This window comes from Taudactylus pleione, unplaced genomic scaffold (assembly GCF_031769625.1).
Source record: "Taudactylus pleione unplaced genomic scaffold, aTauple2 ptg000662l, whole genome shotgun sequence".
In the NCBI taxonomy this organism is placed as follows: domain Eukaryota; kingdom Metazoa; phylum Chordata; class Amphibia; order Anura; family Myobatrachidae; genus Taudactylus; species Taudactylus pleione.
This window is the reverse complement of record NW_028285064.1, coordinates 1,160,093-1,183,628: the sequence shown is the minus strand read 5'-3', so window position 1 is coordinate 1,183,628 and position 23,536 is coordinate 1,160,093. Positions and strand designations below refer to the sequence as shown.

The window sequence follows — 23,536 nt, the reverse complement described above, 5'->3', positions numbered from 1 at the left end:
GCAGTGGGTGAGAGAGGGCCTCCCAACGGAATGGCCGGCGGTTCGATTCCCGCAAGCGGCAGCCAGACAGGAGCAGAGTGCGAAGCAGCAGAAGCCCGACAGCACTGGAAATCTCGATCGTGGCTAGGTAAGTATCTGCTAACCTAACCCCCCTAACCCTCCTTAGGGGTGCCTAACCCTAGCTTCCCCTCCAAGTGCCTAACCCTAACTTCCCCCCCAAGTGCCTAACCCTAACCCTCCCTCCTCCTAGCCTAATCCTAACCCTCCCGGGGGGGTGCCTAACCCTAAGTCCCCCCCGGGAGCCCTAAACCTAACCCTCCCCCCTGCGGCTGTCCGCTCGCGGCGCTCGGCATCACTACGATCGTGATGCCGGGCGCCGGTCTCCCGGCGTCGAGGAAATGCGGGCGTCTACATCTAGACGCCCGGCATTACACCCATGCCGGGATAAGACAGTCGGGAAGCCGGCTGCCGGTATTTAGGCAGTCGGCTTCCTGATTGCTTCCCCTCCCAACCTCCTACCTGTTGAAGATGGAGGGCGCTACTGTGCAGACTCCATATTGTATCCTACAGGGAGCCGTCGCTCCATAACCAAGATGGCCACTGAACGTAATACTGAGTATGCAAGTGCGCCATCTTGCCACTGTGTTAGAGTGTCACAATGGAAGTCAGATGTCTACCACTTGGCTTTGTGAGACCTGCAATATACTGCCGTTACCAGCCCGCTTTCCTGATACACTGCACTGCTACCTGCATACAGACAATAGCTGATGAGCTGAGGGCCTGATTCAGAGCCGGACGCTATTTGCGAACGGTCGTTCAGAAAAAGGGGCCAGCTATTTAAATTGAGCGCTCGCTCTTTGCAGTCTGTTGACGCCTCTATGTCTGAGCGAGCGAACGAAACATGCGCTCGCTATTTTGTAAAGACGCCCCCTGGCCGTTTGCATCATACGTCATCTCCGCTATTTATTAGATTAGTCGAGTACATCGAAAGGCGTCTGAACTGCTCGCAGTGCTTGTGGTAGGTTTTACTTCCTGCAATCACTGCGAGCAGTTCAGGCTAAGAGACAACCAAGTGACGTGGTCAATGATGCTGCTTTGTTAATTATGCACACCCATTAAACACCCGTTTTGACCGTTTGGCACGCCTGCGTTCGGATCTCCACTCCCCGTTTTCAAGCACCTTCCCCTGTTACCACCCACAAACGCCTCATTCTGTCACTCAAATTATCAGCCCCTCGCTGTTTTGCGAGCGCATGATTTCCGACCGCAATGACTGGTTGGCGCATGCGCATTACGACCCATACGCATGCGCAGATGTGCGAACATTGCTTGGAGCGAGCGGCCCTGAATCAGGCCCAGTATTCCATCCCGCTCCGTTCCATAACCAGTGTGTATAACGGTCAGTATGGCTGTACTGCAACTGCAATGAATAATCCATCCCACTGGGTTAAGCATCTCTGGGCTGTTCGCTGTCTCAGGGTATACGTTGGTGCGTACACTCACTCTACCTTTCATGCATATTCCAACAGAGGTTTAATTTAAACCTCTGTCTTTTGTTCAAACTATCTGTTAAGCGTCTTGATTCCTATTGGAGAAAAACTATATAAATAAAATAATTATTAAAACTGGTCTTTGAATTAGCTATCTGAGATGATCTAGAGCTGCCTCAAAGAGAATGGTCTCATCATATAGCCATGGAGGGAGAGGGCGCTACCTTCTGACGCCAGCCTGTAATTACCATGTGCTTAGAATATAGATGGTAACACAATCCTGGTGTTACAGGACCTTTCAGCTGCAGTGTTCCCAAAACGTAAAGTGTATTTGCCAGTTTGTAGCTATCTAGTAAATCTCAGGGTCACCAATAACGGCCACACTCATGGTTTTGTCGATCCTCCATCAATGTGCAACATTATTTAAGCCCTTCATGTGCTACAGGATCAGCGCTTGGCTTTTCAAGGTTAGCAAATAGCAAAATGAGTCCGTATACCTTGTGGCATTTTGTTTTTTTTTTGTCTTGTGTGTCACTTTTCCTCCTAAGGACGTGACACTTTGTTCTTTTTGCTCTCCATTAGCACTATTGTATTTCTTTTTTCCTCTGACACTTTGTTATGATTTGTAACTGCTGTTTTTGTTTAAGGTGTGCCCGGGCTCCCTCTGCTTTCCATCCAAGTGCCAGTCACGATTGTTGGGTAGGAATTTGATACAGCTTTGTCTTTACTACAGCAATTGAGAATCCAGACACTACACCAGCTGAGGTGGTGGGGAGACCGGTCGAGGAGAATCTTAGGTGATCCTCTCCTGGTTATTAAGCTGTGAAGCTCTCAGATTATTGGCTTGTTTATTGACTTGGGTCCTTTTGATAAAGCAAAACATTCCCCTCCCCCAATATTTTACAACCCAGATATATCACATAACCTATTATTTACACCGTTATCGAACCTGAGACATGCAGTTTATTATTAGATCTACATATGAAAGACTTTTGCTTTATCCTTCTCAATATTTTTGCCTCTAGGTCCTGAGTTTTTCCAGCAATTGTCTCAGCTACTGGCACAAAGAGACACCTCTAACCTTTTATAGGGGATCATTTCAATATAGTAAATCAGTAGTTCTCAAACTCGGTCCTCAGGACCCCAACAGTTCATGTTTTCCAGGTCACCTGTGGCTCTTTTAAATGTGACAGTTGGTCATAAACCTGTGCACCTGCTAGGTGACCTGGTAAACATGACCTGTTTGGGGTCCTGGGGACCGAGTCGGAGAACCACAGTAAATGATCTCCACTATTGATAAATATTTGCTACTCTGAAATTGATAATTGGGGTGACCTGGTGTTGTTTTTGGAGCCCTCCAAGGCAGTGATGTTGGGAAAGATCATTGCCTATGTGGCAAATAAAAAAAGGGAATCCAAAGATCAGTATATACCATTTCATGGTCCCTTAAGGACACATTATGATGCATATGCCACTGATCCTAGTGCACTACATTTGTAACTCTGGGCTAGAGGTGGACGGAGGTGCAGTAGCGGCCGCTACTGCAAATTTATACTAATGCCGCACCTGATACGCTTCCTCCTGAGAAGCCCACCAGCTGCCGCTCTAAACCGCTGCAGTGCGTTGAAAGTCGTGCCAATGAGCGGACATCGGCCGCACCATCACAGACATTGGAGCAACCCTTTGGTTGCTCAGAATGTTCAACATGGCTGCCGATGCCAGTGGAACTGGTTCTTCTGTCGCCTTCCCTGACACCGGCACGTCCCCCGTCGAAAGCCTCCCCTTCCAGTCACCGCCCAGGAAAACCTATTGAAATTGCATGGATCTCCATGCAATTCCAATATGCGTCTGCTGACAGCAATTACTGGGATGCATGCGCAGTGCATCTCGGACGCATGCGCAGATTTAAAACATCGGGAACTAACATCTAATATTCTGAATTTGTTCACCTCCTAATCAGGCCCTCTATTTCCAATTCCGATAATTGCTGGAAACTTTCTAATTGTCCCAAGCCAAACGGACATTAGGCTATGCTAAAAATGGTTACTGACAATGGGGTGGTAACACCAGCAGACTTTTAGCTAATTTCCCTAAATCTCTGCAGAAGAGGAGTCATATTGTTGCCATTAAGTGGACCCCCACATCCCCTCTCCTGTATATGATCCCTGGCTTTTTCAGAAGGACAGTGCTGATGTTTTCATCCATTAACAGAAAGCACCATGCCTCCTAAAACACCACGGCCTCTCTACATAACAGCAGAAAACCTTAGTAACAGGATAGTATCCAGCACATTACCAATTGCAGGTAATGGTGAGACACATAACACTTGGCTGATGGAGAATATAGTAGGATTTTATTAGTGCACTAAGGGGGCCACGGCTATTTCTTTTGGGCGTCCAACGAAGCAATTCAATTGTTGCTCCGTCCGGACGTGCATAGCCGTGGCTGCACACATTTCTGCTTGCAGCCTCCCGGGGTGACGAGCAGATATGTGCCATAATTCGGCTGTAGAACCACAGGCGTCATTTATCAAATGGAATGCAACTGTGCGTTACAGTCTACTAAGCGTCGCATCAAGACAATTGATAAGAATAGCAAAGCATTTATTGAACATCAGGAACAGGATGGAAACATACTCAATATTTCAGAACACTTTGCAAAAGTACGTGACGCAGAGCCGTCTTCACTCAAATTTGTCGGAATGAAAAAAAAGGAACAAAAACACTGGCAAGGTGGCGACTTCGTAGCCCACATCTCCAAAGAAGGGGTTCACTGTATCTTCAGTATGAACACCATCGCACCGAGAGCGCTCAATCTATATTTTGATCTAGAGGCAATTCTAGTGAACATTAACTAACCCATACCAAGGACCTACCAATATTTGCACAGAGATGTACTCTAGCTCCTAAAAGACATGCACATCTATCATCTATCCCTTTTTAGGCCTCAGCAGCCATATTGGCGCTATACAGATAACACATAACTTATGTTTGAAATAGGTAACATATATTTCATGCTGGAACAATACACTGTGCCACTTGTGACATCTATAAGAAAGCTTATATGTATTAAAATGCGATGTGTTCTGATGATTGATGCATATGTAATAAAGTATTTTGATGTTTCATGAATTTGCCAAAGTGGAGGATGCATAGATTATGACAGAATTTATCATAAATATATTGATGGTAACCAACTAAAAATCAGATTCTGTGTCTTACTACATTTAAGAGGCTCTCAATCTTCTTTTAGAGACGTTAGCTACAGTTGTAGAATGAGGAACCCATTAAGGTCTTCTTCCTAATATCAAATGGGATTAGAGACAAGACAACCATCCCTGAGGAAGCCCCATATTGTAAAGGGCGAAATGCATAGGGATGGCTGTATATTTATATAATTAAGGGTCATGCGCTGCTGGAGTGCGTCAATGCAGGATACATTGCCATGTGCGCACCGGAGTGTTAATGCCTGAACACGGGGTCGGTAACAGACATCTTGGGGCCAGGCACATGTTTTAGGGGCCCCCTATCCCATTTCAGTAGGCACAGGCAGGTCGGCCATTGGCTCATCCCGTGTCTCTCCAGCCTCATTCCCACTGTCTCTCCATCTCCAGCATCATCCCCCGTGTCTCTGCATCTCCAGCCATCCACTCATCTCCTGTGTCTCTTTCAGCTTCATCCCCCCACCCTGTATCTCCCAGCCTCATCACCCATCCCACATTGATACAGTGTGTACACACAGCAAACTCTTCTTCAGAGTCAACCCTACGGATATGAAGCACTGCTGCACTCAGGAAGACCAGCAGAGAGATTTTCCTGTCCAATAACCAACGTCAAAAAGACATCACCAGGTGGAGTTCGCTTTTTAATGCAGCTTATTGCCAACATTGCGCAGGATATTACATAAACCCCTTTCTTAATGTGTGAAAAGTGGAGCCAGAGGGAAATGGAACATCAGATATGCAAGATGAAGTTACTGGGGGAGAAAGAAGATATGGGGTCTAACTCCAGATACAAACTTCATGCTTTAAAGCAGGGGTTCTTTACTTCAACCCCTAAGTTTTCCCAACAGGTCAGGTTTTGAGGATTTCTGTAAGTGGAAGCATCTGGCATAATTACTGATCCAGCAAAACAGATGAACTCATCTGTATAAAAGATTAAAGAAACCCACAAAACATGACCTGTTGGTGATATAGGTGAGGATTGGAGTTGAGAACCCCTGATTCAGATGCAGCCAAAAAAAATAGGACGAGCAAGAGCCACAGGCTTGCAGGGTTATCGGGTAAGCGCCACATGTTGGCATCTGCTGGTATAAGAAGAGAGGGCAAACTCCACCTCCAGCAGCAACCGCCAAAAAAAAAGGGACAAGCTCAACCTTTCTGCAACTGCTGGTAGGGATGGACATCAGAAATCAATATTTGGCAATCATCGATGTTTCCGACTTGCTAGCAGGATTTCGATGACTGCCACCATAACGTGCTGGTTTCTGTGGATGGGCATCGCCCATCAATATTTTGCAACCATCAACAATCTATTGAAACTATTGCAAGTGTTTTTTTTTCCCATCAGTGGCACGGCACCATTGCCAAAGCCATCGATGGTGACACCAGATATTAATATAACATTGGCAAGGCCACAATGGCTGTGTTCTGCTGTGAATGCACAGAACTCAAACATTGATTACTAACCATCGAATGGTTTTCTGCCGATGGCTTAAACCATCGCTTATCAATGGTACAGTCATCGATGGCCATTGCTATTCCTGGTGGCTCATTTAACGTTAACCCTGATGCGATATCGGCAGCACACCACCTTTGCGTATGCGCACTAAAGGGGTTGATTCAATTGCGTCTCTAATTAGGGTCTTTTGCAGGCAGCATTATGTGGCTGCAAACAAAAGTCTGCAATCTTGGAGGCATAATCACATTCTTACTAGCAGTGTGATCCAGCTCGCTCTTAGTTGAACCGACCTCTGAATAATTGGGACATCGGAAGCCAATGGTTAGCATTATTATATACTTCCTCTCTGGAGTCCCGTGTCGGCCAGAGCTGCAGACATATCACCAGGAAAATGGCACAGCGGCCATTTTCCTGGTGATTTGCGCGTCTCCAGGAACGCAGCACAGGTTCCATGTTTCCATAGACCGGCCCATGCTCCGGCGTCTCAGTGCCGGAGGCCACTCTGCACGAGTATAGGGTTACTCAGGAGTCTGAATTGACTGATCTGCAACTGAACTGCGTCTTTGTCCGCAGTTACTTGAATTTGTGAAGCCGCTGGTGGCGACTCTACATAAATCCCGGCGGCTGCGACTTTTGCATTTTTTTGCACAAATTCGCAGCTGCTGCGGCATTAGCGTCTATCTCTGAATCAGGCCCCTCTGTTGGCACAAGAGGAAGGAAAACCATCTGTTGGAAGCAGCTGGCATAAGAAGCGGGGCGAGCTCCCCCTGTTGGCAACTGCTGAAAGACGCAGAGGAACGGGCGCCACCTATTGGCAGCTGCTGGTATTACCATAATGTCAACAACACAGCGACCTCCAGCGGTTCACCAGAAATCGCTGCCAATTAATCAAACTTTCTGTCAGCCATTGCTGCAGCTCGGCCATCAGTCCGGGATTACCGCCTTTGGTCGTCACAGCAACCACGAACCAAACCCGGACAGCGACAACCTTCCCACAAAACTATTTACCAACTTTCAGCTGCGACATGCGACCTATTCACTCCTATTGGCTGACAATAAACGAGCCCGCCTCCATATTCTCCGTTTCCTATTTAGTCAAGAGACCGTCACTCATCAGAAAGTGACGAATTGGCTGAAGCCTTCTTTGAAGGGTACTGGGTGTAGCGCTGTGAGCGAGAGCTGCGACATGTGATTGGCCGAGAGTTTCACCTGTCATTTAAACAGTATGGTGATACGATTGGCTGGAGAGGGCGGGATGGGCGTGGTGTCGCTTGAGGGCTCCGCCCCGTCCAGGACCTGCGCTGGGTCGCAGCTGACTCGCTGCTCAGTGCTCGGGACGAGCGGACATGGCGGCCGGGGGGTAACGCTGCGGGGATTCCCAGCTCCCCTGCACAGCAGCAGCCGCTCACGGTGAGTTCTCCTCCATCCCGAGAGCAGGGGCCACACGCATCCTCCCCTATCCACTGGGGCCACAGCCACTCCCCCCTCTCCCTAAGCAGGGGCCACAGCTCCTCCCCCTGCCTCATCTTATCAACAAACCACTGACCCCTGTCCTGGACCTTGTACTGCGCTCCGCTATATGCTGGTACTATATGGTGCGTTACCCATAGTGCTTTATGCCTGTACTATATGGTGTACTATACACAGTGCATATATAATGCTACATGCCTGTACTATATGGAGCATTAACAATAGTGCTGTATGCCGGATTACATAATTCTATATGGTGTTTTACCAATAGTACTATTTGCTGGTACTATATAGTCATTACCCATAGTGCTATATACCTGTACTATATAGTTATTACCCATAGTGCTATATGGAGCATTACCTATAGTGCTCTAAACCTGTACTATATGGAGCATTACCCATAGTGCTATATACCTGTACTATAGGGAGCATTACCCATAGTGCTCTATACCTGTACTATAGGGAGCGTTACCCATAGTGCTCTATACCTGTACTATAGGGAGCGTTACCCATAGTGCTCTATACCTGTACTATAGGGAGCGTTACCCATAGTGCTCTATACCTGTACTATAGGGAGCGTTACCCATAGTGCTCTATACCTGTACTATAGGGAGCGTTACCCATAGTGCTATATACCTGTACTACATGGAGCGTTACCCATAGTGCTATATACCTGTACTATATGGAGCGTTACCCATAGTGCTATATACCTGTACTATATGGAGCGTTACCCATAGTGCTCTATACCTGTACTATATGGAGCGTTACCCATAGTGCTCTATACCTGTACTATATGGAGCGTTACCCATAGTGCTCTATACCTGTACTATATGGAGCGTTACCCATAGTGCTCTATACCTGTACTATATGGAGCGTTACCCATAGTGCTATATACCTGTACTATATGGAGCGTTACCTATAGTGCTCTATACCTGTACTATATGGGGCATTACCCATAGTGCTATATACCTGTACTATATGGAGCATTACCTATAGTGCTCTATACCTGTACTATATGGAGCATTACCCATAGTGCTATATACCTGTACTATATGGAGCATTACCCATAGTGCTTATATACCTGTACTATATGGAGCATTACCCATAGTGCTTATATACCTGTACTATATGGAGCATTACCCATAGTGCTTATATACCTGTACTATATGGAGCATTACCCATAGTGCTTATATACCTGTACTATATGGAGCATTACCCATAGTGCTTATATACCTGTACTATATGGAGCATTACCCATAGTGCTTATATAACTGTACTATATGGAGCATTACCCATAGTGCTTATATAACTGTACTATATGGAGCATTACCCATAGTGCTTATATAACTGTACTATATGGAGCATTACCCATAGTGCTTATATACCTGTACTATATGGAGCATTACCCATAGTGCTTATATACCTGTACTATATGGAGCATTACCCATAGTGCTTATATACCTGTACTATATGGAGCATTACCCATAGTGCTTATATACCTGTACTATATGGAGCATTACCTATAGTGCTATATACCTGTACTATATGGAGCATTACCCATAGTGCTTATATACCTGTACTATATGGAGCATTACCCATAGTGCTTATATACCTGTACTATATGGAGCATTACCCATAGTGCTTATATACCTGTACTATATGGAGCATTACCCATAGTGCTTATATACCTGTACTATATGGAGCATTACCCATAGTGCTTATATACCTGTACTATATGGAGCATTACCCATAGTGCTATTTGCTGGTACTATATAGTTATTACCCATAGTGCTATATGCTGGTACATTATGGTGTACTACCCATAGTGCTGTGTGCTATATGGAGTATTGCTCGTAGTGCTATATACTGGTACTGTATGGATCACTCAGTACTATATCCTAGTACTATAAATGGAGCATCACTGTGCTGCTACTATTTGGATTATTGCTCATAGTCCTAAATGCTGGTACTATGTGGAGAATTTTCATTGTGCTTTATACTGGTACTATATGGAGCATTTCTCTTAGTGCTATATGCTGGTAATATATAGGGTATTGCTTATAGTGGTATGACATAGATTTGTCTGACAATGGTAATATACAGCACCATAGTTTGTCATTCTGACTGACACTAGTGTCCTAGTGCAGTGGTTCTCTAACTCTGTCTTCAGGACCCCACACAGTTCACGTTTTCCAGGTCACCCAGCAGGTGCCCAGGTGTATTCCATACTTGCCTACCCTCCCGATTGGTCGGGAGCCTCCCGAAAATCGGGTGCCGCTCCCGACCTCCCGGGAAGGCAGGCAATTCTCCCGGCTGCCGCTCACCCCTTCTATCCCCCCGCTCTAACCCCTGCAACCCCCGCAGCGGCGGGGGCCGGTGACGCGATTCGCGTCATTTTGGCCCTGCCCCCTGCTTCACAATGCCTATTTTATCGGCATTGTGTAGCGGGGCCAAACTGACGCGATCGTGTGACTCCGCTCCCGCCACGCCCACAAGTGATGACACCCGACCGGCCACTCCCCCTTGTCTCGGCCACGCCCACCACGTCCTGCCGATCTGGCTGCTCCCTCCCGGAAGGAGCAGCCAGAAAGTCGGCTGGTATGGTGTATTCATTACTCACTGACACATTTTAAAAGATCCACAGGTGGAGCTAATCATTTCAGTTGTGACTCTGTAAGGAGAAATGGAAAACATGTACTCTTTGGGGTCCTGAGGGCCAAGTTTGAGAACCTGTGTCCTTGTGTAAAGCATGGTGGGATGTAGTGCCCTGGTGTGGAGCATTTTGGGGTGTAGTGCCCTGATGTGGAGCGTGATGGGGTGTAGTCTACAGCGCCGTGAGTGTAGTACTGTACTGTGATGTGTGTTGCTGTCATCTGTGTAAACGCTGATGGTGTGTTCTAATTGCTTTGCCTTTGTACAACTCTGCGTTATATGTTCAATCTCAAAATTAAGATAGTAGTGTCACAAATAGCACTGCGGCTGATGTTGGTGGTATACATCGCTGTGGGAATGTTGTGCTATGCATGAATTGCAGCTAGTAATACTATAATAAAATGCTTGTGGTTTTGAGCTGTTGTATGTTCACCAAGTGTCGAGTACAGGTACAAACTCATCAGAGTGTTATGTGGCCTTTTATACTATAGGCTCGAGGGAGGGTGCGAGAAGAAATCCTTTAGTCGGGATTAACAGTGCGCTGGATTGAATAACTCCGGAAGCTCCTTCCCAGCGCTATTCAATTCGCGTTGAATTGAGTCAAGCCCTTTGTGTGGTTATTCTATATAGTCCGAAAGGCCTATGGAATGGGACCACTGAATGCCATGAATACGATCCCCGGTTATAACGTTCCTGGCCAGTTGCAAATACATGTTTGCTAGTAGCATTTTAGCTGGAGGAAGTCTTCTGTGCATAGTCAGGCATCCATGTGTAACCATTATTCAGCCAGTTCATGTCTCTCTCATACTATTAATATTGGATCTGCCCCAAGTGACCTATTGCACTCAGTTCTGCCTATAAAATGATCCACTCCTTTAACCAACAGTATGTAGATAAACACTTTAAAAGAAAAAAAGGGCAAGACGCTGAGTTTATCTCTAGCAAAAGGTATGAGTAAGGGGAAGGTAAATGCCTACAAGAGCACATGCGATAGGGTCCGTCTGATCTAACAGCAAAGTAGTTAAATAGTAAACTCTAATAATGTTGACCAAGTATGCCGGAGCCCTTACAATCGCCACTTAAATAGTTATATGTAAGCAACTAAGGCTTCTCATTTTATAAGTATCTGCGTGAGCCATCTGCCAATTTTTGTAAAATCTAGGAGCCAACTTAAAAGTTTAGTAGCCAGACTAAAATATATTAAAACTTGTATAGTCCACCACACATGCCTCTTCAGTGCCCCTCAACCTCCCCACAATCCTTCAGACTAGCACACATGCCTCTTCAAAGGTCATCCAATTCTGCAACATGCCCATACTTGCACCGAATTCAAAATGTCATACGGTAGTGCCCCCAATTCATAATCTGCTACACAGTAGGGCCCAAATTCATAGGATGCCACACAGTATGCCCCAAATTCATAGTATGCCACACAGTGTCCTCGATTCAGTTCTCTACACAGTAGTGCCGCCAATCAATAATATTTTAGGGGGGAAGAGGTTAACCTGAAGCAAAATAGGGGAGCATGGTGTGTGTGCGCCCAATGGGCTGAATGTGTGTAATCTATACACATTGCTGGCTAAACTTAGTTGTTCCTTTTTGATTGTACAATAACTGCTTGTACAATCCTCTGACTGCTTCCGTCTACCAAGGCATTCACAGCGAGACATTGCTGACTGGTGCTGCACCTGACAGGCAGGGAACACCGCTATTGAATGGCATCCTAGGATCTCTGGTGATATCTGACGCAGAGTGCAAGCTACTGGTACCCGTCATTTAGCTACATATTCAGGCCAGAACTCGCAACTCTGCCTTCCTTAACACGGGCATTGTACCTGACTACTCGTACGCATTCCTGTGCAGTGTGCATCTCCTGGCTGCTCACCTGCTGCGGGCTGTGTTAGCCTTGCAGTGTGATCGGCCAGGCAACAAGATCACTTACTCTCGCAGCTGCCCTCTTCAGCATTCACAATACTGGGACTGGGTTTGGCGGAGCTGAGCTCCGCAGTGGGAGATTTGAAATTGACTGTCGGTGAAGACAGAGCGCTTACAAGACCCCCTCTTATAATCCAGATTCATCATGCTACATACAGAGTGGAAACCTCCCTCTCGTCACTCACATGGTCCAAACTCATCCAATCTGGATCCAACTATAGCACGGACCACAGCAAAATTTAGTCGCCCGGACTGAACTCTTACTCGCCATGGTGACTGGGATCGGTCGAGCTCTGACTTAAGCTGGGCATCCACTATACAATTTTCTGTCCAATCTGGCTGGTTGGAATGAAAACCTGGTAATATATGGGAGCAAATGACAGTCGATCATATGGTTTTAAACACTGAAAAAAGGACAAAAAATTGTTCAAATTTGTTACATTTGTGTGTTTTTAAACATTTTGTCTGAACAACCATTTTTGGCTATTTTCCAGTGTTTGTGAGCAAATGGACGATTGTCATTTGCTCCCATACATTACCAGGTTTTCATTCCAACCAGACAGATATCTGACAGAAAATTGTATAGTGGATGCCCAGCTTTACTCAATGCAATAGAATAGTTCTTACTACCCTCACTGAGTTCTGATGCTGGTTCAAGTCCTGGCCTTGTGGGAGGTTGTTTGTGTCTCAGGGGCATTTTGCTGCCTGGCAATGGAGAGTAGGGGGTCTTTGCTGTCTGTTCTCTCGTAGTGGATTCTTTTTATTTTTCTATTAATCACATTTGGTCCTAGTTATAAGTTCATACAGCAGTTCGCCGTCTTCCAGTTTGCATTATTGTTGGGAAGGTGCCTGGGGGGGTCTTCTGATAAGTCTGAGTCTCCCCTTGGCATATATTCTCTGTCTACCTCCTGATGACTTTACCTCTCACTATAACATTTATACACCTGACCCACTGGTTAGACTTAGAACTAGGAGCATCCTATTAGTAAAAGCAATTTGTACTTGGTGCACGTCTCAAACACATGGGCGATTCTCTGTGTGATGCACGGGACATAGACATACGTTCAGGTACATTCACTTTTTCTATACCATAATATTTTTTTTCTGGTGTCTTAAAAACTTTGTTGGTAGAAGATATACACCAGAAAATAAATCACTACAGTTAACTATTCCGTTTGGTACTTTTAAAAACTCTGCATGATGAGAGAGATATATCTCTATATCTCTATATCTCATAGAGATAGATATATCTATCATATACACACACAGTCAAGTGACATTATGACCACCTCCTACATTTGACGTCTGCAGGACGTAGCCCATGAAGTACGTCACGTGCCGTGCGCTGGCTCAGTGGGTATATAAGGTGTGCGATAGGCCGTCTGCACACACATCAATCGTTGCTGTCATGGGTAAAAAAGGTGATTTAGCCGAGTTGCAAAAATCAGGCCACGGGTGGCAGTATTTCTGACACAGCGCAGTTTGTGAACTGTTTTGTGATGCTGTGGTGAAGGTGTACCGTAACTGGAAAAATGGCACTATTGCGAAAAACTGAGGTGGAAACTGCGGAGCACCACGTGCCATTGATGTGTCTGAGACTTCCAAGTACTTCCCTTGTCCCCTAATTCACCGGACTTGAACCCAATTGAGCATCTGTGGGACCACGTCGATTGTTGTGTTGGCTCTATGGATACTCCACAGCGCACCTTCCCAACAGCTGTGGGATGCACTGCAGTCAGCATGGCTCCAGATACCTGTGCCAACCTACCAACTTCTTATCGACTCACTCCCCGCCCGTCTAGCTGCTGTCTGTGCTTCACACGGTGGTTATTAGCTGGTGGTCATAATAATGTGACTCAACTGTGTGTGTATGTATGTGTGTATAATATATACACACAGACACACACTTGAGTAACATTATTATGATCACCAAAGCAATATATAGGGGGCTATTCAATTGTGCCACGCGCCCCCCGCTCACAGTCTATAGTAATGGGCGTCTCTTGGAGCAATTCAATTGTTTCTCCGATAGACGCCCATTAGCCGCGGAAGTGAAATTTTATTCTTGCAGCCTCCAGTGGTGCAAGAAAAAAATTTATCTAAAGTCCCTTTTTTTTTTTTTGGGCGCCCAAATGTCTGTTTGGGCACCCTAACCTCCTCTTCAGACGGGTTTAGCCACTTTGCGTGGCTAACTTGTGGGTGCTATAATTGCTAATGTGCGCCAGAACGGTGAAACAGTTGACTTGCTCCATCGGGCACCTATTCGCATAGACGCCCAGCAGGGGGCGCGTTCCACAAATGAATCGCCCCCATAGCGTAATGGTGCATACACACGGTCAGATTTGTCAGATGAACGATTTCTGACTGCATTACAATGAATGGAATCGTCCAAGTCTGACTGCAAACACATCCGATGTCAGATATCGTTATCTGACCATCGGGAACGCTCATCGTTCAGACATGTCAGATTTTTCTTCAGATATGAACGATTTTTGTAAATCGTTATCGTTCAGATCTGAAGAAAAATCTGACCGTGTGTATACACCATTAAAGTAAAACTGATATACAAATGCATGTGCTCTCATGCAGGGAAAAATAAGTGATGGTATTCAACTTAATGAAATGATATCACCAACTGTGTAATAAAGCACTCCACTCGTGCTTATTTAAGGTACCCAACAACCTATTGAAAATCTTGAAAGAGAATCTGCATCTCGTACCAAATCTATTCAACCATGGTCAGATACGAGGCAATATCATCCGGAGATGGTCTCATCATTTGAGAGATGTACATACTTAAATGGAGATCTAAGAAAACCATCTCTAATCGTGTGGTACAAAAAACAATCTCACACTTTTATTATAAGAACTGTCAGCTTATCTGTCACGTACTTCAGAGTTGACCACAGGAAATTGTCCCAACGCATTTCGTCCCTCTGTGTTCTCTAGAGAGAGAGAGTCTCTTGCACATTTAGGCAATGAAACTTCTCCTTTTATTACCGCTTCTGCTGGCTGACATGAGAGCAGAGGGATCATTCTGTACACAGGTGTTTGTGCCTGTTATAGTCAGTGTTCTCCTTTAAAATCGGGGCATTATACTAAAAGGAAATGCACTCGTACTTCGATAATAGGAGAGGAAATCCCTTCCCTGGAGATGGCACCAGTCATACTGTGTGTGTATATAGGTAAATAAGGGCAGATATTTGCATTGCCTGCATGTTTTTCTGTTGGGTGGTGGTATAAGCAGTGCACGCTGATATAAGATATATTAGGAGCAGGTGTGCACATCAGTAATATAGGATTTTAGACCGTCTGCTCTTATTGCAGTGTGTGTGGGGAGGGGTGTAATTTTTGTGAACAAAATTTTTTTTATTTCATCATAAATATTATTTATAACATGGCATAATGCGTTTTCCCATGACTTGTATTATTTCTACTCGTTTACAGTAGAAGTGTTACAGAAGTTTTTCTAAAAGTCACCAGATCTGACCTGTGACCTCAGAACTCTCTATACATAGAGGTATTATCTATGGCTATTGGTACATATCTTGGCCTTACCTGTGCAGTGTAATCAGTTAAAATCCAGAAACATGTGAGATGTACAGTATGTTATATACATAATGCAAGGACCAGAGTCTGCAGATGTGTCCTTCTGAGGAACATCTATGAGATACAACTGTTGTCCCCTGAGTAAGGTAAGGACCCTTCTCGGATTGCATGCCAATTCTCTGGCTATGCAATGACCGATACATTGGACCAGACTTGTTTGATTTCTGCATTTTGCTGGGTACACATGAGCAGATAAATTACTGCCGATCCGATAAATGCTCTGATCCGACAGCGATTACTGGATCAGTGTGCACCTGTACACACTGAGCAATTTCTAGATCAGTGCGTACTTTCCTCAGATCTCTACAACGGGATCGGGAGGTTGGGAAGGAGATAGAGGCCCTGATTCAGAGCCGGACGCTCTGACAGAGTGCTCGCTCTGAATCAGGGCCGTCCTTCCTAATTTTAGAGCGGCCTCCTGGCCGCTCGCATAGCTGTGGGTGACCACCCACAGCTATAGCGAGCGGCCAAAAAGATGGTCGCAATGGTCAAGACCATCGGGCTTGCGACGAGACCCTTGTGGTAGGGTCTCGTTGCCGCAAGCCCTGGAGTGCTTTCGGCTCTATCAGAGCTGAGAGCACTCCCACTGACATCACTTGTGATGTCAGTGGGGCCGGCCCCAGACAGTAGGCTTTCCCATGGGAACGCCTCCGTCTGGGCAGCCACGCCCCTGGCACGCCCACCAAAGGGGGCGTGCTGTCACTCACCATCGACAGCACGCCCCCTTTGTAGCGGGACCCATAGCGACGGCTTGGCCGTCGCTAGCCGGGTCTCGTGCATGCGCACGACGGAGCCGGCTCCCTCGTGCGTATGCGCACTGGGCCAACATCGACCCGCTTGCGAGCGGGTCTGAATTAGGCCCAGAGTGTGCAGCACATCAGATCCCGATCTCTTGATCTGGCTGTTGCAGAAGTGTTTGAAGCCGTTTATCAGCTAACGCTCCAGCATACACACTATACAGTTGTCAGGACCGACCAGGAATTATTGGCTGATTGGCCAGATAATTGTATAGTGTGTTCCTGGCTTTACCTGTGTAATAGACCCCAGAGAGGGATCACTGCATTCTTGATGCTGGACTTACTCTTTATATTAAGGGTGGCAACCTGTGGTTGTCTAGCTATTGCGGAACTACAAGACCAAACACATCCGCTAGTTCCAAGATGGATTGGGTACCAGAAAGAGGCAATCCTTGGACAAGATCCTATAGAAATGATGTTGCAAACAGATCATGGCTGTTATTAATGTTTTGTCTATATTTGCACATCTAGATGTAGCCTACAGGATTATTGACTGTATTATGCTAGGATGCAAAATGATAGGGCCTGTGCACCTTCAGATAACTTTTAGCTTATCCATGCCTTTCCCCAGCTTTAGGGATAATACATACTCTGGATACAAACTCTCGTCCTGAGCCTAAACAATTACTAATGACTATAACAATTACTAATTACTAAATCAAATGAGCAGACGTCAATATTCTGTGTTGGTGACGAGCCTGAAATTATTTAGCAGCATACATCACGTTATATCCTATTATTTATTTATTTTTATCTTTCAGCATTTCGTAAACACCAGAAATCCCATTTCTTGGCAATCCTAAAATGTGAGCGTAACTCTGCTACATTCCCAGCCAGACTACTCAGGGAACAATGGATCGGAACAAACGAAACTCGATTGCCGGATTCCCCCCTCGCTTAGAGCGTATTGAGGACAGCCTCGGCGGAGAGGGTGGGATTGCTCAGCTGGGGAAAGTCTACTCGTCCTCCTACAACGCCCTCATCAGCGCCTTCTCCAGACTCACACGGCTCGATGACTTCACATGTGAAAAGATTGGCTCGGGCTTCTTCTCTGAAGTTTTTAAGGTAACCGCATAATTATTCAGACAGAATCCTGGCACTTGCTTGCTTGTTACCAGCGCACATACGCACGCAATTGTGGGGGCCTGACTAGCGGGGCTGAGAGTGTTTTCTTTTTGTGCCCCTTGTACTTTATGCTCTTACGGCATAAACCTTGCTGTTAGATCTAGTGTGAGAGAGTTGTGTTCAGAGCTGAAATACTCTGTGGCTTCCGTATGAAACAAAAATAAGTTTAACAATCTGCATTTCAGGTTCTGTAATTACAAGCTCCTGGAACGGAGACGGTGGACATTAGTAGTCTCTTCTGAAGATATAATTTACTGTGTCTATTTACTGGGCTCAATCTCTTTGAGATCAGAGCTATGCAGCTAGTACTTAAATATTTTAAACTTCCAGATGTCCCTGTTCTGTGTAACAGAGCCCCAGATCTTAGCCCTGAAATAAGGGGTGTGGGAGTTTTGCCAATGTCACATTCAGAAACACACAGAATGCAGAGTAGATATTAGATATGTTCGGCAATCTCTGGCTAATGGCTACTTTCACTTTCATTCTAGAGCCCTGTTTATATTCTCAGTATGGAGCAGATCGCTCTTGTTTGTTGTCATATATATGTATCCACCTGTTTTGACGAACTCTGGGCTCTATGGTGACAATTTCCACGATAGCATTAAGGTCCCATACCGCAACTTTTACTAGATTTTGCTTTTTTGTTTTTTATGATCTGCTAATTTCAGGCTGTGCTTTTTAACCATATACTTATAGCATCAAGCAGGTATTTTACTGTTGATTCTTTATTTGACATATAGCTGATTTCTTAGAACACTTGTATAGCAATGTACATGAGTGCTGTGTTGTACCCCAGGTCATCAGGAATATAGAACTTTGCCTGATGATATAAATACAGGACTGAAAGTACGTATGGAAATCAGAACGATAAAGCTATGTGTTTAATGTTGGTTGCCGGACAGTTTGGACAATGGACCATTAATACGTTATCTTATGGTGGAAAGCTCTTATACCTAGAAACACAACTGCTTAATATGTCTCTGCTAGGGCATGGGCAGAGCAGGTGGGTGCCGCTAGGGTGTTGAAGGTGTGTGGGCGGTGGTGCTGCCCAGGTGTTTTAGTTGTACAGGTGGTGGTGCCACCAGGGTGTTGGAGGTGTGCGGGCATGGGTGCCACCAGGGTGTTGGAGGTGTGTGGGCATGGGTGCCACCAGGGTGTTGGAGGTGTGCGGGCATGTGTGCCACCAGGGTGTTGGAGGTGTGCAGGCATGGGTACCACCAGGGCGTTGGAAGTGTGCAGGCATGGGTGCCACCAGGGTGTTGGAGGTGTGCGGGCATGGGTGCCACCAGGGTGTTGGAGGTGTGCGGGCATGGGTGCCACCAGGGCGTTGGAGGTGTGCGGGCATGGGTGCCACCAGGGCGTTGGAGGTGTGCGGGCATGGGTGCCACCAGGGCGTTGGAGGTGTGCGGGCATGGGTACCACCAGGGCGTTGGAGGTGTGCGGGCATGGGTGCCGCCAGGGTGTTGGAGGTGTGCAGGCATGGGTACCACCAGGGTGTTGGAGGTGTGCGGGCATGGGTGCCGCCAGGGTGTTGGAGGTGTTCAAGTAGGCGTCGCCAGGGTTTTGAAACAATCTTGTGTTCCGGAAGTTCAATTTTCATAGAGAACTTTGAAGCCCTATTTATTTTTATTTTTTTTTAATAACCTCTCAATTTAAATCCATATAAAACAAAATAAAATGTTAGTTATCTTTTCAAATAATATGAATTCAAATGGCCATCATGCCTTCATAATATCAGTCACTGGACAATAGAAGCTTCTGTATTGGTGGGGGAGGGATAGACCTAACTTTCTGTATGTAGCCATCTCCTATTAATTTACAAACACGCAGTCAATGTTTATGTGGCTCGGCCGATATCCACAGTCTAGCTCAACTCTGCTCCGAAGAGCTAGATCAAACCTGCCCCAAGGGTTCAATGTGTGATTGTCTCTGGGGGTGTATATTTACTAAAGTACAGGTTTATGGAAGTGGAGATGTTGCCCATAGCAACCAATCAGTTTCTACTTAACATTTATCTAGTACCTTCAAGAAGATAATAGCTAGAATCTGGTTGCTATGGGCAACTACTCCACTTCCATAAACCCGCACTTTAATAAATAAACCCCTGGGACTGTACAGAGTTATGTCTGATCATCTGTAACTGCTAATAATCATTTACATGTGGACGAGGAATGTGTACGGAAGCGTTAGGCCCCCTACCCACTAGACCAGGGCTGGGCGTTAAGCGGCCCTCCAGCTGTTGAACTACAAATCCCAGCATGCTTTGCAGCAGTTTTAGCATGGCCAAATAGCAAAACTGTGGCAGGGCATGCTGGGATGTGTAGTTCTACAATATCTGGGGGACCGCTTATTGCCTACACTAGACGATATTTTAAACGATTTGGCCAATTCCGACGCATCGGAACGACAAATCGTCCAGTGTGTACGTGCAATGTGCGCGCTCCCGCTATATCTATCGTCTCCTCTTCATATCTTTTGTACATACAGGAAAATCTGTCAATCTCGTTAACGATTCCCCTCAGATTGTGCAGTGTGGACGCTCTACCGAACTACCAGGCGTTATGGTTACATTATATAGTTAACGATCTAACCACCAAACGATGCAAGATATATATCGTTTGGTCATTTGTAAGATTGCACAGTGTGTATGCACTAGATTGTTTGTTCGGGAGTTCAAAGGGAAATCATTGACGACATTGCATCGTTTGCAAGTCGCCTAGTGTGTACCTAGCTGTAGATTAGTTGAATAATCTGCAGCCTTTACGTTATCTGAGTTTTGAGAAAATGCAATGATTACTTAATTGTTACCTAAACTTTGTGGTGACACTGGATTCTCTATTTTTTGGGGGGGATCATTTAGTTATGTCTTCATGTATCCTGCACCGGCCACTGCACGTTGTGCTAACCGGTGTTCAGTACTTGCTGCCACAGCTCACGCGTCTGGGGTAATCGGATTTTAATGTTCAATTTTGCATCTCCTATATTGAGAGATATATTTAACTTATGGTTCAAATTGAAGACTGCTGCCCTTCACGGAAGGCAGCATAGACTCCTGTGCATACACCAGCATGGTACGTTTGTATATTAGTTGGCTGTAATTTTTAGGTTTTTAACATTTTTATTTAATTAAGCAGATTGTCTTAGTGTTTTTAAAGATTTGTGCATATTCTAATTTTTGGCAGTTGACGTACGGTTCAGTTCCCATGGTGACTGATTACATATATTCTGGGAAGTCACATGCTGAGTGTCTCTCCCGACTCCCCACGTATTCAAAGCACATCTAACAACACAAGACACGTCTTAAATTACCGCGGAGCTTTAAGGGTAATGTGCAGCCCTTTTGAGCTTAGTAGGGCACCATTACTGCCGTACAGTGTAAAGCTGGGTGCACCCCTTGCGGCAGTGTGATCCCAGCGATGCAACAATACATTGCGTCGCCGTACACACTACACGATCCGCCATACGCAGTCGCGACATATCGTTACATGATGCATGTAACGGCAACATGCAGGCTGTGAAATTGTCCCATCTGATGAGCAGCACGGCAGATGGAAGGATTCAATGAACGACTGATTGGCCATACACATTATACGAAGTGTATGATATATCGTTCCGATCTGCATCGGAACAATATATCGGATCATATGTCAAATAGTATGTACCCAACTGGAAGGTACCAGGCCAGCTTGCAGCATTAAGGCCGTGCATGTTACATTAGTTGCAGGAACCTCATTTCATGTACATGTGACACCACAATCTTGCATGCATCACTGTGGCCCCATGTTGGTCTAGCTGTATGTATCTGTAAATGGACGTGTAGGGATCAGCTGAGCTAAAATGCTCTGTGATGCTGGTCATTTTTTTTTTTTTTTTTTACCAGTTTCGAAAAGTTAACGCTGTAGGCACTTTGACACTTGTCAAATGAATTTAAAACCACTTATCTACATCAAACATGCAAGACACTGAGGAAGTGTGCAAAAAATGTATAAGTGTGTGTTAGACAGCTCTGACTGACAGATCTATTACCCTGGAAGGTCAGCGCAGGATTTAGAATTGTGAATGGTCTGTTCCCACTTCTTAGGCAAGCACATTTTCTATTTTTATTTTTTGCAATACATAGTGGGCGATTCAGTTGTTTTCGCCGGTGGCTCTATGCGCCCGATGGAGAAATTAATTTGCACGATAACTGCCTGCGTTTCTGCTCGCGCCCTCCTGAGGTGGTGAACAGAAATGTGTGATTGTCGTTGGTTGGGAAGCAGTCAGGAAGCCGGCGGTCGCAATGCCGACCGGTGGCTTCCCGACTGCTTGATCCCGGCAAGGTACAAATGACAGGCTAGGATAAAAATAGGTTTGGATGATTGGCGCTACTATCCTTATGTGGTCTTATAAATGAACCAAGAGAAGGTGCAGCCTGGAATAATCGGAACTTTCAACAGAGATCCGGATAAAGATTGTTTTTTGTATAGAAGTATTCCGGCGCTCCCAAGGATCAGAGTTATTTTGGGGGAAAAAAAGATAATGGAAAAAAATAGTAAATCTCGACGCCTGTCATTAAGACCTACGCCGGGAGCCCGACACCTGGCTTTCCGATTGAAGGTAAGCCGGGAGCGGACAGCCGCAGCGGGGTGGAGGGTTAGGTTATGGTCTCCCGGGGGGACTTGGGGTTAAGCACCCCCCCCCCCCGGGAGACTTAGGATTAGGCTGTGGGGAAGGGGGGGTTAGGTTTAGGCACTTAGAGGGGGGTTAGGCACTTGGGGAGGTTAGAGTTAGGCACCCCTAAAGGAGGGTTAGGGGGTAGAATTAGGTTAGTTTATACTTACCTTAAGGACGGTCAGGATTTCCTCCTCTTGTCAGGCTGCCGCTGTTGGAATTAGAACCGCCCGCCGCATGGTTCCCTGTGGTTAGGGCGCTCTATCCAGAACTTTAGACGGGTTTAGCCGTTTTATATGGCTAGACCCGGTCTATGGACACGACAAGCACGATAATTGAATTGCTACATTGGGCGCCCATTAATTAGCGCACCTAAAAATCAGAAGTGAATCTCCCTCACTTCTTACAATACACATCAATAAGCAACACATTTGAAACATCCAGGTTTTGACACTCTGCTGGCTCGATATTCGCTTTACGTCACCTGGTCACAGCAGAGGCAGCCATGTTGTCAGATGTGTAAAAAAAAAAAAAAAGAGGGCAGATTAACTAGTGAGGTCACTACACTGAGGCACTTCATGAATTGATGATGCACAAAATGGCTTCCTGTGCTTAGTATGCATAATATAGGCAATGGGCGCATTAACGCAGATCTGTAGATAGTGCAGTAATTCTGAAAAATGAACGCTGGGTTATATTTACATAAATCACGATCCTCTGACTGAAAAGCTCCTAGATGAAGTGCGGCTGCTCTCAATCTGTTTACAGTGGAACCCGAGGCAGAGTCTGGGTAATATTTGGCAGGGGTGCACAGAGCATTAGGTAAATATTCCAGGACCAGGTGGCTTGCGGCAGATTTCTGTGCCTGTTCCAAATCTGTTCAGAAAATGTAATTTCTATAGACTTATCCAGCCTGAAGCAGGTTTCCAGGGCAGGTTTTTGCACATTTAATAAATTGTGGGGGCATTTCATGGGATGTAGGCTTCCCGAACTGCACATCTCCAATCCGATCTCTTGGTTTCATAGCTATTTATTATCGAATGCAGCCCAGAGATTCCTTAGTTGGGGTATCTGTGATTTGTGTGCAAAGAGCGCAGCCTGTAATTACCAAACCTCCGTCCTCCTCCTC

General features: G+C 45.7%; 1 protein-coding gene across 1 annotated transcript in view; it reads left to right on the top strand.

Annotated features, from left to right (window-relative positions):
• Positions 1 to 7,430: 7,430 nt before the first annotated feature.
• TESK2 (testis associated actin remodelling kinase 2) overlaps positions 7,431 to 23,536 on the top strand; it is a 64,989-nt gene continuing 48,883 nt past the window's right edge. Inside the window, exons 1-2 of the mRNA XM_088455595.1 lie at positions 7,431 to 7,579; positions 17,394 to 17,697. Of these exons, the coding sequence (XP_088311721.1) occupies positions 17,485 to 17,697 (213 nt within the window). The 5' untranslated portion in view covers positions 7,431 to 7,579; positions 17,394 to 17,484. The remainder of the gene's footprint in view (positions 7,580 to 17,393; positions 17,698 to 23,536) is intronic.